Source organism: Scleropages formosus, chromosome 8, assembly GCF_900964775.1.
Source record: "Scleropages formosus chromosome 8, fSclFor1.1, whole genome shotgun sequence".
Classification (NCBI taxonomy): domain Eukaryota; kingdom Metazoa; phylum Chordata; class Actinopteri; order Osteoglossiformes; family Osteoglossidae; genus Scleropages; species Scleropages formosus.
In genome coordinates this window covers 16720647-16736060 of record NC_041813.1, presented here as the reverse complement: position 1 = coordinate 16736060, position 15414 = coordinate 16720647, and the positions used below count along the sequence as shown (strand labels likewise).

The window sequence follows — 15414 nt, the reverse complement described above, 5'->3', positions numbered from 1 at the left end:
CATGAGTACATACTCCCACTTTACCTCCATGCAAACTGAAAGATGGGAATTGGTTGAGCCGCAGACCAGTGAAACTGAAGGTCACTTCTCAATCTTATCTCAGTAAGCCTTATCTCATTAAACAGTAAGTAAGTTCAATGCTTTAAAATCTAATTAATCATTATGCCACCTGGTTATATTTGTGCCTCATTTTCTACCTTGACATGGCAGAACTATTGAAAACATTCTTTAAGGGAATGGTATAATCTTAGTTATTATTGAGATTGCAACTCTTCAGGCTTTCCCTCAAAGCAATTTAAAATAAAAAGATGTTTGGGACGCTAACTCGAACATTGGGAAATGAGTCGCAGAGTTTATGAACCCCTAAAAAAAAAAAAAAAAGGTACCTTAGTTCCTGTGGCCGATGTGCTCTTCCTGCATCCAGCTGCGCAGGAGATGTGTTTGCAGGGAAAGACATGAGAAGAAGGAGCCGAAGATCCACCTTTTGTCACTGGAGAAGGTTTCAAACTGTAAAGCTGCTTTTATTATTGAAATGTATGCGTCACTCATTTCTCAATAAGCACCTACGACATTAAATGCTATTCACCGAAATTTTTCAGATCTATGAAATATTAATTTCACATACGCTGATTTCTTATTGACAGTGAAAATGACCCACCTTAAGGGATCAAAGATGAATAAAAACACCATGTACCAACAAAGTTATTTTGTTGTTCAAAAAATGAAAGTTGAAATTGGAAAATCTTGACAATTTCCACTGATTTTAAATGTGAGATAAACCCGATATCTTAAAATAAAATTTACTGGTATAACTACGATTTCACATTTAAAATAAATAATTTGTATCATTTAAGACATATATATTGTATATGTGTATTATTCTGTATTTGTTTCTATACACATTGCAGTGTTTACTGTACAGATGATCATAATGATCATTTTCTTTTAATTTCCTGGTAAAAGTTTAATTTTTAAGTGAAAGTCCAAAAGATTTTTGACAGTAAAAAAAAAATCTTTTTATGCCAGTCATTTAGTTTGGTGAGTCACCAGCTGAAGAATAAAACTCTGTCTGGGACTGGTGTCTGTATCATATAAAACACAAAGTGAGTGCTGTTTACAATTTATTCATAATATTATGGACTGAAAGAAAAGATCTGAGAAAAATCAACAACAAACGAAAGGCAATGCGAAGAATGAACTGAATTAACGGCTCCTTGGTTTTCCGTGGGAGCGTGAGGAGAGAATGGCCTTCTGAGAAATCCGTGTTCACCAGGGCACGGGGTTGCCCTTGTAGTCCAGGAATGCGCCGTTTTGCTTTTCCGTCAAAGAGTTCATGACATTCAGGAGCCCCTGCACGCTCTCTGGGGCATCGATTTCACCCTAGTGGTCGAAACCAGAACACAGAGCACATTATTTCTAAGAGCGTTATTTCTGATCATGTATGTGCTCCATAAACATGTTCTACATTATCCATAAAAAAGCGGTACTCTAACAATTCTCTGTGCAGCCACCCCAGTAATATATGCTGGTTAAATGGTGCAATCAGAGAAACTGACTACTTTGACGGTTGCGTCTGCATCTATGTTTCTCTCTCTGAAGTGTCAGCTAAATGAATGAGTATTCTGGCTATTTATTGTTGCTTATTGTTATTGTTACTGGCATTATTTATTGTTTTTTTGTGTAGTACTATTGTGTTGTCAATAGTCTGTGGAGAAGCACCCAAGCAAGAATTTCATAGCACTTTGTACATGTTACTTGTACTTATGACAATAAACCTTGAACTTGAAAAACTAATCACTGCTCATGTCCCCGGGTACTTGTATTCTCGAAAGCTACAGCACTCACGTCTGGACCCCCCATGTCCGTTCGGACCCAGCCGGGATGTATGAGAACAAACATGATGCCATCCTTCTTGAACTCATATGTAGCACATTGGTTGAACATGTTGAATCCAGCCTGAGAGGGAAACAGTACAACGTCCCTTTATCCTCTCAGCACTTGGCATCATGGGACATCATGGCACCTGGTGAGGCCAGGCGTGGTAGTGTGGATACCGTGTGTGACTGTACGAGGTGTACTAACACAGCCACGCGGCCCGTACCTTGCTGATGTTGTAGGGGAACGCCGGGAAGAAGCCATATATTTCAGGGATCGTTGCTATGGAGCCTCCAATGGTGGAGATGTTGATGACGGCAGCTTTGGCGCAGGACATGCCTTGCTCAGGGCTGGCTTTGGCTGCTGCGCGGAGATATGGGAGGAACTCCTGTGTAAGGGAGGAAAAGAAAACATGTTCACATCAATTACATGTTCATTTTCTCATTAAATCAGGGAGCAGGTGGAGCAGTGGCTGGAGCTACCACCTTCCACTCAAAGGACCCAGGTTTGAATCCCACCTCCTGTTGCAGTACCCTTGACCCGAGTGACTCACCATTAAACGACATAGTAAAAATTGCCCCTGTGGAAATGGGTAAATCACTCTAAGTAGCTTATCACTGTAAGTTGCTTTGGATAAGGAGCAATATCATATCAATCAGATAAATGAAGACATGTAATAAATGTACTTTCATTGGCCAGTTGAGTACCATAGTATTGTCAGTTAAGCAGTGCGCTTTGGAGAAAAGCTTCAGCTAAATAAAGAACTAAAAATTTACTCTGTTTTGACAGCACTTTTAGTGAGCGACTTCCGATTTTACCGACAACCTTCAGGCTACCAGTGCGTTTTAACCACTACACCACCTGACCACCTGGTGTCCGTCTAGATGCACATGCTTGGCGACACATTGAAAGGAAACATTTGTCTCGTAGTGTTTGAACTAATAACTGGAGAAAGTATTGAGAGTTCACAGGTTTGCAGTCTAGTTGGGTTAAAAAGAGCAGTTCAAAATAACACACGCAAGCACTGCAGCGGCTGCAAATTTGCAGACAAGGTAAAGGTACGTTGACGAAACGTCACCTTGAGTGCTGCTATGTGTCCTAGAAAGGAGAAAGATCCTTGGTCCTCTGGTCTTTGCAGCCTTTTCTGGTGCACTGGGATGTTAACTGAGGCTCTGCTTGTTGCTCCAGTGGGTGGCAGTGTGACACCTCGTCTCTACAGTGACCCTTAAAACCTCAGCTCTTACATTGTATCTTCAGCAGGAGGCACATGGTGTGACATTAACATCACACGAAGGTCTAAGCCCTGGTAACCAGCAGCAGCTGCCACCAAACAAAATTACACCTGCAGGATCCAGTGAGGAATGTGCCTCATAGTGTTATAATTGCAGTCATATCAAAGAGGGCTTTTAACTCTGAACCCTGAGCAGGTGCCTCTTGCCCCACACCTTAATGCTCTTACCTTGAAGACCCTCACGGGTCCCATCACGTTGGTGTTGAAGGACTCCTGCACGTGTTGATCGGTGGTGGACTGCATTGTGCCACGTATCAGAATGCCAGCATTGTTGACCAGCACGTTGAGTCGGCCTCCCTCCAGCTGCGCCCCCACCTTCTTAGCAGCATCCTTAATGCTGTTGGGGTCCGTGACATCTGGCAGGGAAGCAGGGCGATTCACAATGGCAGATCTCGATTCACACCTTTCCTTCTGCACCAAACCCTTCCAAACATTTCTGCATGACCTATCTCATTTCATTCTCAATCCTAGACTCATTCGTTCCAGAAAGGTCTGAGAGAATTCTCTGCTGGTGCTATCAGGGCCGGCCTTAGAGGCTCCACATCCACAGGGGGCCATGCACTAGGGTTGCTACCTTCAGCTTTGAAAAGTAAGGCACGTCCTACGGAAGGACGAGGAGAGTGAAACTAGAAAAAATGAAATAAATATACACGTTGTTTTGTTTTTAGTATAGTGTAGTGCCATATATTCCCGATACCTAATTTGAAATAATCTTAAATCCAGAAGGATCTGTCGAAATGGTCCAAATCGGGCCCCGCGGTTGCTAAAAGCAGCCCTCGCAACGTGTCTTAGACAGTTGCTGTGTTGTGACTTCACATGCTTCGCAACTGAGATGTCAGCGAGCAGTTTCTCACGTTAACAAACACAAGTGGGAACAGGTTTTGATGAAGGACATCGCGTTTGTGTTCCTGCGAGCTTCACAAAGAGCACTTCAAACAAGGCGGAGACGGAAAAAAGTGTATTTACCAAGTTTGACAACAGTAATGACTCTGGAGTGTTTCTTGGCCAGTTCCTGCAGGGACTGAGTAAAAAGCAAGCGAACAAGAAGATTATTGACAAAATTACCATGATTATGTAACAAGTGGCTTTGCAGATGCCCTTTCTGAAGTTTCTCATGCTTTTTTAATTTATTCATCTGTACAGATGGACATTTTCTGCACCTGTCGCTGGGGCAAACTGAGATGCAGGCCCCTTGCCCTCCCTTACCTTGGACTTGGCGGCATCAGGGTCCCGGCATCCCGCAAAGATGCGGCAGTTGGGCGAGCGGGACTCTGCCAGCTGCTTGACCATCTCGAAACCCAGGCCGCGGTTGGCTCCAGTGATGACAATGCTGTGAATTTTGCTGACAGCCATTGCAGCGAGTTGAACGCTTGTTTGCTCTGCACCTTCTTCCTTTAGCACTTGGCAGCCGTGCTGCCCTGCGCCCTTTTATACCCCCCATTGGCGGTGTTTGCCCCAGGGCTTCTGCCACGCCCAGCGACAAAAATGTAAGGTCGGTGCCAAGCTCCGTGAGTTTCTTGAAACTGTTGATGCCGTGGATGACGGGGAACCCAAGAGACGTCTACAGACCAATATAAATCTACGCTGCAGTTAAGTGTGTCAAAATGAAGTGAACTGATTTGAAAACCAAGCTGTTACAAGAGTAATTATGCATAGAAAACTCACTGATTGACAGTGATGGTGTGAGGGAGACTGCCTGCCTGCTAGGGTACTGCCCACCTCTGCTACTGGCTGCAAGCTCTCAGCTTGGGGTGGTGCCTAGTACTGATTATTTGATTCACAAAGATACGTGGTCATGGTGTAGAGACAAAACTGCATCGTCATGATGACTTTGCATTATTGGTGACACTATTCAACCTGCCACTGAGCGGCATTTCTTCAGTAATGACAGATTTCTCTCATACAATCAGTCACATTTGTGCTCAACCGCACTGTGAAGCACTCACATGGCACAGGCCTCCTTTTGACCTGGGTTCAGAGCCTTTTATCCCCCAGTGTAAGGGTAAGGTGAAGCAAAAGGCCGTTCTCTTGGAGAACTTCCCAAATATTGTGAATCATTTGTACACAGTGAAGGAAAAAACAAACAGAAAGGGCGGTTACCAAGGAAACAATCAAACTGACATGCTGGATAAGCAGAGATTGACACACAGAGGTTCATGGTCCCTGTGTTTACTGTGTCACAGGTCTCATGTGATTCTTCTCCAATGACAACACAAAAAAAAAAATTATTGCATAAATCAGTGTTGATTTCTGGTGCACCACAAACACCTGTATGCATCCTGCAGCTGATGCAATAAGAGCTTACATTTATTTATTTAGCAGACACTTTTCTCTAAAGCGACTACCAATTAACTCTATATAGTGTTATCAGCCCACATACCTTATTCACCATGGTGACTTACACTGCTAGATACACTACATACACTGGCTCACTCATCCATGCATCAGTGGAACACACTCTCTCTCTCACTCACACGCTATGGGGGAACCTGAAGAGCATGTCTTTGGAGTGTGGGAGGAAACCAGAGCACCTGGAGGAAACCCACACAGACACGAGGAGAACATGAGAACTCCACACAGGCTGAGCAGGGATCAAACTCACGTCCTTTGACACCACCCAGGTGCTGTGAGACAGCGGCGCTACTCACTGCCCCACTGCGCCGCCCAAGTGCTTGAATGTCATGGCGCTGCTCTATTGTTCCTTAAACTCAGTATCTGACTCTAAACAAACATTCCTTTTGTCTCAGGAAGGAGGAGGCAGGAGATTAGAGTGACTCCTGTTTTCAGGGCGTGTTTCTTGCTTTTCACCATGAATGTGTGCTTTATGCTACTGTCTCTGCTGCAGCAAACACAAAGAGCAATTCACAGAATCAATTCCGACCCTGAAAAGGACAAAAAAGACAGTTGAATAATAACGCAATATCAATACTAAATGAACTGTAAGATCAGTTCGTGTCAGCGAAAATGCAAGCTGTCCTCTAGGGTTTACATTTATTCGTTTAGCAGAAGCTTTTCTCCAAAGCGACTTCCAATGAACTCTATGTAGTGTTATGAGCCCACACACCTTATCCACCAAGTGACTTACACTGCAGGATACACTACTTACAATGGGTCACTCATCCATACATCAGTGGAACACTCTCTCTGTCACTCGCACACCAGGGAGAACTTGACCAGCAGGTCTTTGGAGTGTGGGAGGAAACCAGAGCACCTGGTGGAAACCCACACAGACACAAGAACATGCAACCTCCGCACAACTGAGTGAGGATGGAACCCACGTCCTCTCTTACCACCCAAGCGCTGCGAGACCGTAGCGTTAGATTCACTGCTAAACAATCTTCATGCGATGGTCAAACGCTGGAATTCCGCACCAGAAGAGTCAAAGGAACGAAGCTGCAACAAACGAGCCACGCATGGTGGACACCTGCACTGAGAGCAGACCAGACCATGACTTTGCTTAAACAGGCCAGCAGGACCATGAGAGGCAAAGCTAAAAGGCTTATGAGGAGCACAGGGGGTCCAGCGACAACCAATGTGCTTAAACACAGTGCATAGCTGTGTGCATGATAGGCCTCAGATTGGAAGAAGAATGTCCTAGTTGTTCTGTCATGGAGGTGGTGGAGCAGGTGCTCTCCATGCATCAGGAAATTTGACCATGCAGCGATACAGCATGTTAACATGGCAGCCAGCCAACAGGGACACCACCATCCATTGGCACCAAGAAAAAGCCCCAGCGCAAGGAATTTGCAGAGTTCACCTCAGATGTGAGCGGCTGGAAGGCCAACAGTTCCACTGAAGTCTATACTTATACCTGACAAAGTGTAACGTATCAGATCATACATGAACCTAGCTGGATTTCATCTGTGCAAAATATCGTGACATCTGTATAAAATCCAGTTCCCATCACTTGACAGCTCTGATTACATGTCCAGATAGCTCTGCGTGGGCTGTTGGATCACATTTCTGAAAGTAAACATTCCCATTGTTGAAAAAGGGAGGCGACGCAATCCAGGCACTGAGTCTCTCCAAGCGCGTGTGTGTGTGTGTGTGTGTGTGTGTTACAGCTGAGGTGTAACTTAGCAAATATACCCCATGCCAGCCATGACGAATACCTTTCTGGGTCCAGAAAGGTGCTCATGCAAAGATCTGCATAGTGTACAACAGACACAAAGTCGGTTTATGGTGGATTTAGAACCAGGGGAAATGAAACTGGAGGTCACCGTTTATCAGAAGTCAAAATGATGCCTGGGGGGCATCTTAAAATTAGGATGAAATGATCCAAAAAATTCATAAAATTAACGACAAAAGCATTCCCCCAATGCTGCACTTAAGCCATGGCACATTAAGCCATGGAAGTCCTGAACCTCTGTCAAAATTCAGCACAACCTGGACCGGTTCATCTAACTACCTCTGCAGGGGAATAAAGGGCAAGAAATCAAATCTCCTGTTTTACCGCTTGATTTGCGGAAAAATTTTGGCAGCGTTGCCGAAACAATAAAACCGTGTTAATGATTGAAGGCAATTAAGCAGAGCTTTAGGTCCAGTTGTAGTTAAACTGACCCTGAAAATGACACAGTGCCTAAAGCATGGATCACTGGGGCAAAGTTTGTAGGATATCGAACAACGATGAACAAGTAGCTGCGCTCGGGGTGGAATCAGTGCCTGTGTGTGCATGTGCGTGCATGCACATTGGGTAGGGCTACACTCCCGCTGCACACTCTTCGTAACTTCTCTCTCTTCCAAACATTTACAAAAAGTCATGTTGGTGAATGTCTCATGCTGGGAATTCAGAGCACACGGCTTGCATCCCACCCCATTACCTTCACTTCACTTATTGCTAGATTAATTCAGTATTCGCTTATCATCCAAAAAGGGGGGTGTGGTGGTGCAGCGGCGCAGCAGGTTTGGCTGGGTCCTGGTCTCTGGTAGGTCTGGGGTTCGAGTCCTGCTTGGGGTGCCTTGTGATGGACTGGCATCCCGTCCTGGGTGTGCCCCCCTACACCCTGTGATGCCGGGTTAGGCTCCAGCTTGCCACGACCCCGCTTGGGACAAGCAGCTTCAGCAACTGTGTCTCTTTTATTATTCAGAACTTACATTTAAATCCATTTCCACATGCACAGCTATTTTAAATTAAGATTGCAGCATTTAATCCCATAAATTCTTCTAAGTTTCCTGTTGCCAATTAGCAGTCACATGATCTTGAGAGGTATGGCCGCATTTGTCTCCTCCTACATGGAAGAGTCCATTTTAGTGAGTACGTGATCTAGTCTACTACTGGGGTTGCCAAGAGCTTGTCTGTCCACTTCTTACAAAAAAAAAAAAAAAAAAAAAAAAAAACACAGTTTGCCATTTTATCATTCATTTTTTATTAGCTGAAGTTGGTAGCGCCGTGAGAATCCAGAAGAGCAGTGCAAGCGCAGCCAAGCATTCGCAGATCACCAAAAAAAAAACTCCAGTCTCACCTCATGTTCACGTCTCTCTGCCCACAACAGGAGAACTGGTCAGGCTTGACTTGGTGGAGGTGGAAGAAAGCGGGAGAACCGGTCTGGCTATGGAGGTGGCCCCGGGAGCAATGCAACTGGAGTTTCCCTGTCCTTGGGAGTGCATTGTCCCTGGGAGGTCTATCAAAATTCATGCTCGGGACAAAAGAACGTCCGCCCAGCGTGGACCTTTTTGGCGGTGGGTTCGACTGGCAGTGCGGATGTCAAAGGCAGTGATCAGCTTTCAGCATACCTCTCGCTCACCATTTTTAGCGCCGTTAAGTCAGAATAAGAGTCCATTATTCAGGAGAGCGAGTAAATACCAGGCAAAGAGAACGTTCGTTCCATTAAAAACTCACGAAAACCAGCAGTTCGCAGGTTTTACATGAGGCGCAAAACAGTTTTAATGCAAAGTGCCACCAGTCCTGTGTTGTGCGTTGCTCTTTGCTTCTCCTCCCGAGTCCCATTCAGTGGTCCCTCCCACCTTCTGTTGCCATGCTCGTTTCCAGGTTTCTGCGAACTCCTCCTCACAGGTGGGTGCTGTCCGATCGGCCTGCGTTTCGAGCGCTGCTCCGGTTCGGCATCTGAGACAGGGGGTCGGGTCGGATCAGATACCTGCAGGGGAAGGAGGGGAGCCACAGGGTTATTCCGTTCATCGATGGCATCGTACAGAGCCGCTACATAGCCGGTACACACCCTCTATGCTTCATCAGAATCGGAATGAGTTTTGTTGACCAAGCGTGCTGATGTACACGAGGAATTTGCTGTGGTTCTAGATGCTTCCAGTATTTAGACAACAAACAGCTGACAAAGAATTAGAGAATAAATAAATCACATATTTAAAGAATAAGGGGGTGTGCAGTGGCACAGCAGGCTTGGCTGGGTCCTGCTCTCTGGGAGTTTGAGTCCTACTTGGGGTGCCTTGCAATGGACTGGAGTCCCATCCTGGATGCATCCCCTCCCCCTCTAGCCTTGCGCCCTGTGTTGCCGGGTTAGGCTCTGGGTCGCTGCAACCCCACTTGGGACAAGTGGTTTCAGACAATGTGTGTGTGGGATTCATACAAAGTGCAGGAGTATGCAAACACACACACACACACACACACACACACACACACACACACACACACACACACACACACACACACACACACACACACTTTCAGAACCACTTGTCCCATACAGGGTTGCAGGGAACCAGAGCCTACCCAGTAACACAGGGCATAAGGCCAGAGGGGGAGGGGACACACCCAGGACAGGACACCAGTCCATCACAAGGCACCCCAAGCGGGACTCGAACCCCAGACCCACCGGAGAGCAGTACCGTGGTCCAACCCACTGCACCACCACACCCCCAGTATGCAAACATGAGAGTATAAATAGTAGTATAAATACAAAAAAAATGTAAATAAATAAGAAGTAAATTATGAAAAGTGATGGGACGTTGCACTCATGTACTTACACGATGTCATGAAGCTCCAGTCGAGTGTCAGGAAACGGGTTGATCAGAATGTATGACAGCGTGTTAGCCTGGTCTGTCATCCCATCTGGAAGTAAGACAGCACAGCATGGGACACAGTCAGAGTGCCAGCAGAGGCCAAGAACGAATTTAACAACAGCAACACGGGGAAAAAGTGCCCAAAACATGGACCATAAACAATGCATGAATGCAGGAGATTCCAAAAAAAAAGCAGAGTTCATCTTTTTTTCTAAAATCCATGCAGCAGAAAAAATTTTTGCAAACTTACCTGATGGACACAAACACGTTCTTGACAAACTCAAACGGAAAAAAATGTCGAGGAAACACAAACAGGCAAACGCTTAAGTAGAGCTGAGCCACCAGACTCAGCCCACATAGTGTCCTAGGAGACGGTCAGACATTTAGCAGCCTGTAGGGGGCAGCAGCGAGACTAGCAAACACGATTGCTCATCCACATAATGTCAAGCATATTTATATTTATTCATTTAGCTGATGCTTTTCTCCAAAGCAACTTACACTGTTTAGCTACTTACAATTATTTACCCATTTATACAGCTGGGTAATTTTACTGAAGCAATTTAGAGTAAGTACCTTGCTCAAGAGTACTACAGCTGGAGGTGGGATTTGAACCCGCAACTTTTGGATCCAGGTAACCACTATGCTACCAGTTACATATACTCACACGTACACAAGCGCACACACTCACTGTATCCAGATGGCGACAGGCCCAGGTGCTTCATTCGAGTGCGGACCAGGGAGTTAAGCTCCTGCCTCTCGGAGCGGCGGAAGAGCGTGAGCCGCTGTTGACTGATGCGCTCGGCAGCGCTCCCGGGGCCTTTGGCCCCTGTTGGGCCCCGTCCCCCCTTACGGCTCAGCCGCCGTGCCCACTGCATGCTCTTGCGGCGCAGGAGCGGATGGTCTGAGGAGGAGGAGGAGGTGGGTGGTTCAGATGATGTCGAGTTGCGATGGGGAGCGGCTCGGCACAGGAGGGGCTCATGGCCCTCGCGGGTGTCCTCGCAGTCCTCTACGCTGATGGACACCTGGGACTGGGGAACATCGCACCTCTAATGTGTTAGAACATCGGACGCAGGTGTGTGCATGTGGGCAGTGTGGCGTGTGTATGTGCACGTACCTCCGAGGCAGGCAGCGCACGGGACTCGGTTCGATAGATGCCGATGGGGATGTCCCCAGTAGAGGAGCAGAGCTTCTGGTACAGTCGGCCATAGGTGCGGATCCACAAGTCCTCTTCAGTGATCTTCATCTGCCAGACACACTGATCATAATCATCGTTGTTCCCCCTCCAAAATACCCAGCATCGCTGCAGTCCCCCACCACAATACCGAGTTAATGATGTCAGCTTCAAGCTGTTGCTGTCATTCATCACTATCACCAGTATACTTACAATGCTCTTATTGACTTTCTTCACCAGCAATGCCCCTTGCAGCACGAAAATCTATTAAACTCATTTCTCTGCAATTATTCGCTGTGACTTTGTGAAACTTGCTTTGAACGATGTTTGTGCGTTACTCTTTAGTTGATAAGGAAAACTCACGTGTGTGTGTGTGTGTATGAGTACTTACGGCACACAGGAAGCCTGACCCGGGTGTGGAGTCAAGTCCGAGAAACAGCCTTGTGATGGAGATCATGTAGTCCTTCACAAAGGACTAGTGGAAAGACACACATGCACCGAGAAGCACACAAGGAATGGGTCACATACACCAGCATTTGGCAAGCCAAGTGGAGAAAATTTGCACTTGAGGTGCAGACCAAGAAAACTGAAAAATTCTCTTGTTACGTGTAATGTTGGCTCTTTGTCACACAGAAGCTGAGCAACGAGGAGAGGATGAGCGGCTCTTAGCCCGGTGTAAACCAGGATAGCGCGTGGGTTAAATTTACCTGGTACAATAGGGTATCCAACATGCTCACGCTGAAGACCTTCCCTGCGGCGAAGGGCAGACGGAACATGAAGACCAGATTGGAGCCTTTCTCTCGCTCCTTCTGTGGGAAAGGTGTGTGATGAGGCAGAGATCGAGGGATGAGATGAGAAATGAGCCCCACTTTTGCACTGTAGCAAAGGTACCCTCAGACAGAAGTGCTGAACGTTGACAAAAGCTGCAGAAAATATGCAATGGGTGAAAATCATGTCAGATATGATTTAATAAGCATATCTGCTGTAAAACGAGCAGGGATGTTGTTTGTGATGCAGCCGAACAGACAGCTGGTGTCAGATTAATAGGCCACTTTTCTTGTTTGATGTTTGTCACAGAGTCATACATCTTCATTACTTCCCTTCACTTCAGATGAAGTACTTATTCCACGCACATTCGTGTGCTGGGTTGTTCACCGTTGAGCCTCGGTTCGTATTACCGTTATAAGTGAGAAACAGACTTTTGGAGCTCACTGATGGCATGTGGCACCGAGCCTGACAATGTTGTCAGTGCTGACCCCACCCTAACTGTTACTGCCAGGGGAGCCTCACCTTCTCCAGTCTGGAGAGAGCCAGCGAATTGTGATCCTTCACCTTGAACTGCATAAAGCGCATGTTGGCAGGGTGGGTCAGCTCGGTGATGATGCTGAGCGCTGGGAACAACCTGTGGGGGTAGGTGGGGGGGCACAGTTAGCACATACTTCAGCGGAACCGGTGGAAACGCTGCTGCCGCCCTCTTTCTCAAACACACACCACACAATCTCATCATCTGCAACACATACCACATGGAGACATTCCAGTGGTCTTTATTTTGAATGTATTAGCTTCACGCAGGAAAGAAAAAAATGCGTAACCATAGCATTTAGTGACAAAGGACAATGACTGAAACTGGCAAATGATGAGTCAGCATGCACTAAATAACACACGGGGTGTCAACGGAACGTGCCTCAGTAAATGCAAGGTCAACCCTAACAGGACAATCACCTAAAGAGGGTCTGGACATTGACAATGGTCTTGGCGTCAGCCATGTAGTCCTCCTCGGCAATCATGGAGCTCTCTTTGTCCACTACAACCATGGTGTCGGCAAACGTGATGCCACAGCGGAGAAGGCTGTCCAGGCTGGAAGTGAGTGGCAAAGCAAACACAGAGGGGAGAGGGCAGTGATGGGGTGTTCAGTCTTCACCAAGATGAATAAATACTGCTTTTCCAGCTCCTGTTATTATTATTATTCCTGTTATACAACTGCCAACGTGATGCTTCTAATCTTATTGACAGCTTGATTAAACTAGAGAAATTCAGGTTCAGTTTTAACTCTAGAAATGTACAGAACTTGATGTGGCAGGCTTGAGAGTACAAGTCTGGGTCGACTTCTTAGCCACGATGTAACCAGCCTCCGTACTTAGAGATGAGCCTAAATTAGAGAAACGGCCACTTCAGCCAAGAGTTTAAGTTTTTAGAAAGAACAAGGATCAGGATTAATTTCATGGACCCAAGATCAATGGACTCAAACTGTTGCAGGAGCAGAAACGTGGAAATGTGAGAAGAATCTCCATAAGGGCATCGCAACAACGTGTTACAAAGCAAAATGAAGCAATTGTAATTGCGTGAATTAGATCTGGTTAATGGGGAGAAGCGGCGGGGGGTGAAAAACTAGCGTTCGCTCCAATATCCTGCACAATAGAGACAGATCTCAAGTGTCTTCGTTTAATTAAATTCTGAGAAATACGAAGCACCAAGATGAACTAGTTTCCACATTTTTCTTTGTTTAACTCAATAATAACAATTAACATTGTTATTTTAATGACTATTATTATATCACATGTAATACTATACAATGGATAGAGCCATTAAATTTGGTTGTGGATGGCTGCAGTTCTCAGTCAGGTTCTCATACATGGTGAGGGGTGTGTTGGGGTAATGACTTTTGATCTCTCACTTGTCAATGGAGCCCACTGTGTAGAAGACCATGGGGAACCAACAGATGGCCTCTAGGAAATCGGCCTCAGGTCTGGGGGAAGAGCAGCAAGGAGAGGGGAGAGTTCGGACCTGAAAATAGCACTCGCAAAATCAAACAACAGAGGAAATAGAGGCGGGGGAGGACGACCACTGACCAGTGGAAATGCTGATGGAAGGTGAGTAAACAGTGGAAATTTAGACAGAGAGCCTGAAACATCTGAAAACAGTGTTGTGACGTGAGCAGAATATGGACCTCAGCAACTGATGGAAATCTCAATGTTTGATGAGTAATCAATTGGAATGGAGAGAGACAGTCAGTAACCAACGGCAATGGTAATACTAGGTGAGCAACCAATAATCAATTCTGTATGCAACTACTAATGCAATGCATGGTGGTAAAAGAGGTGGTATTGGACAAATTGGTTATTGAGAATTGCACACCTGCATGCATACATCTGTATGTCTTTATTGGTGAAATTAAATTTCGTTTACTCCAAGTTGTTTGTCGCTTTGGAGAAAAGCATCTCATGAACTAATAAATGCAGTAAATGTAAATGAGTGGCCTGCAACCAGCGGAAACAGTGATGGGAGATAAGTATGTGATCAGAAATCGTCGATACGCTGAAAGTTTTACGCTGCTACTCGTGCCATTAAAAATCTCTTGTCTGCAACTATGTCTCTCTTTCTCCTAATGTAATGCACAAATTGTGTTTTCTATGAGATGTACGCCACTTTGGAGAAAAGCGTCTGCTAAACGAATAAATGTAAATGTAAATGTAAGTAGTCAATGGATATGGAGACGGAACTCCGTGGAAATGGAGAGTGAACCGAAGCAGCAAGGGAAACGGAGTTGGATGGTGGGCATCAACAGAAGCGGTGACAGGACTGCAAGCAACAAGTGTAAATGGAAAAAAACTCAATAATACAGTTTGACAGCTTCTAGGCTCAAGGTGGGAGCTACTGTAATTACGACTCACAACTAATAACTCATCTTTCACACCTTTATTAAACCTTTACAAGCTTAAGCAGTTTTGGTTTGATAACATGGTTTGAGGATTAAAGACCTGCAAGCAAAAATGTTTCTTAGGACATTATTAAACATATGACAAAACCTATCTGTGCCTAATGTGGACACAGATTTTCCTCTCCGAAGACCATTACATGCAGCCCTACCCCCTGCCAGAGACTCACGAGTTCTCCAGCAGTAGTACAATGGGGTTGAGCTCCTTCTTGGGCCGGTAGTATGCCCGCAACGGGACGATGAAGTTATAGAGGCCATTCCCTGCACTCTCTGCAGAAACAATGATGAGTTTGTTCTTGAACCCATAGGAGCGGGCATCCTCACAAGGGGAGTGGTGACAAGCCTGGAAGGAGAGAGAACAATTAAAAGAAGTGGGAGCAAAGAAGA

General features: G+C 45.8%; 2 protein-coding genes across 4 annotated transcripts in view; both read right to left on the bottom strand.

Annotated features, from left to right (window-relative positions):
• Nucleotides 1–941: 941 nt before the first annotated feature.
• Nucleotides 942–4553, bottom strand: LOC108935771 (C-factor-like). The gene is made up of 6 exons (XM_018754630.2): nt 4373–4553; nt 4133–4187; nt 3335–3522; nt 2102–2263; nt 1846–1956; nt 942–1380 (listed from the first exon to the last, which is right to left on the bottom strand). The coding sequence occupies exons 1-6, from the start codon at nt 4517–4519 to the stop codon at nt 1267–1269; spliced, it is 777 nt and encodes a 258-aa protein (XP_018610146.1). The 5' UTR covers nt 4520–4553; the 3' UTR covers nt 942–1266.
• Nucleotides 4554–8692: 4139 nt separating this feature from the next.
• The window catches only part of kcnt2b (potassium sodium-activated channel subfamily T member 2b), a 41355-nt gene continuing 34633 nt past the window's right edge, over nt 8693–15414 (bottom strand). Inside the window, exons 20-29 of one of the 3 annotated variants that reach the window (XM_029253990.1) lie at nt 15198–15370; nt 13987–14058; nt 13035–13169; nt 12603–12714; nt 12020–12121; nt 11704–11787; nt 11256–11384; nt 10830–11169; nt 10106–10190; nt 8693–9261 (exon numbers count right to left, since the gene is read on the bottom strand). In XM_029253990.1, coding sequence (XP_029109823.1) covers nt 9174–9261; nt 10106–10190; nt 10830–11169; nt 11256–11384; nt 11704–11787; nt 12020–12121; nt 12603–12714; nt 13035–13169; nt 13987–14058; nt 15198–15370 — 1320 coding nt within the window. In that variant the 3' untranslated portion in view covers nt 8693–9173. Of the gene's footprint in view, nt 9262–10105; nt 10191–10829; nt 11188–11249; nt 11385–11703; nt 11788–12019; nt 12122–12602; nt 12715–13034; nt 13170–13986; nt 14059–15197; nt 15371–15414 lie in introns of all 3 variants that reach the window. The other 2 variants (XM_029253991.1, XM_029253992.1) reach the window with 2 other exon arrangements.

Bases quoted from the DNA above. Each gene is read 5' to 3' on its own strand.
- LOC108935771 (XM_018754630.2), bottom strand. From the start codon at position 4,519: ATGGCTGTCAGCAAAATTCACAGCATTGTCATCACTGGAGCCAACCGC. The intron at 2,264-3,334 runs GTAAGAGCATTA...TCCCTTACACAG, and splicing joins GACCCGTGAGGGTCTTCAAG to GAGTTCCTCCCATATCTCCG. The intron at 1,381-1,845 runs GTGAGTGCTGTA...TTCGACCACTAG, and splicing joins CGGACATGGGGGGTCCAGAC to GGTGAAATCGATGCCCCAGA.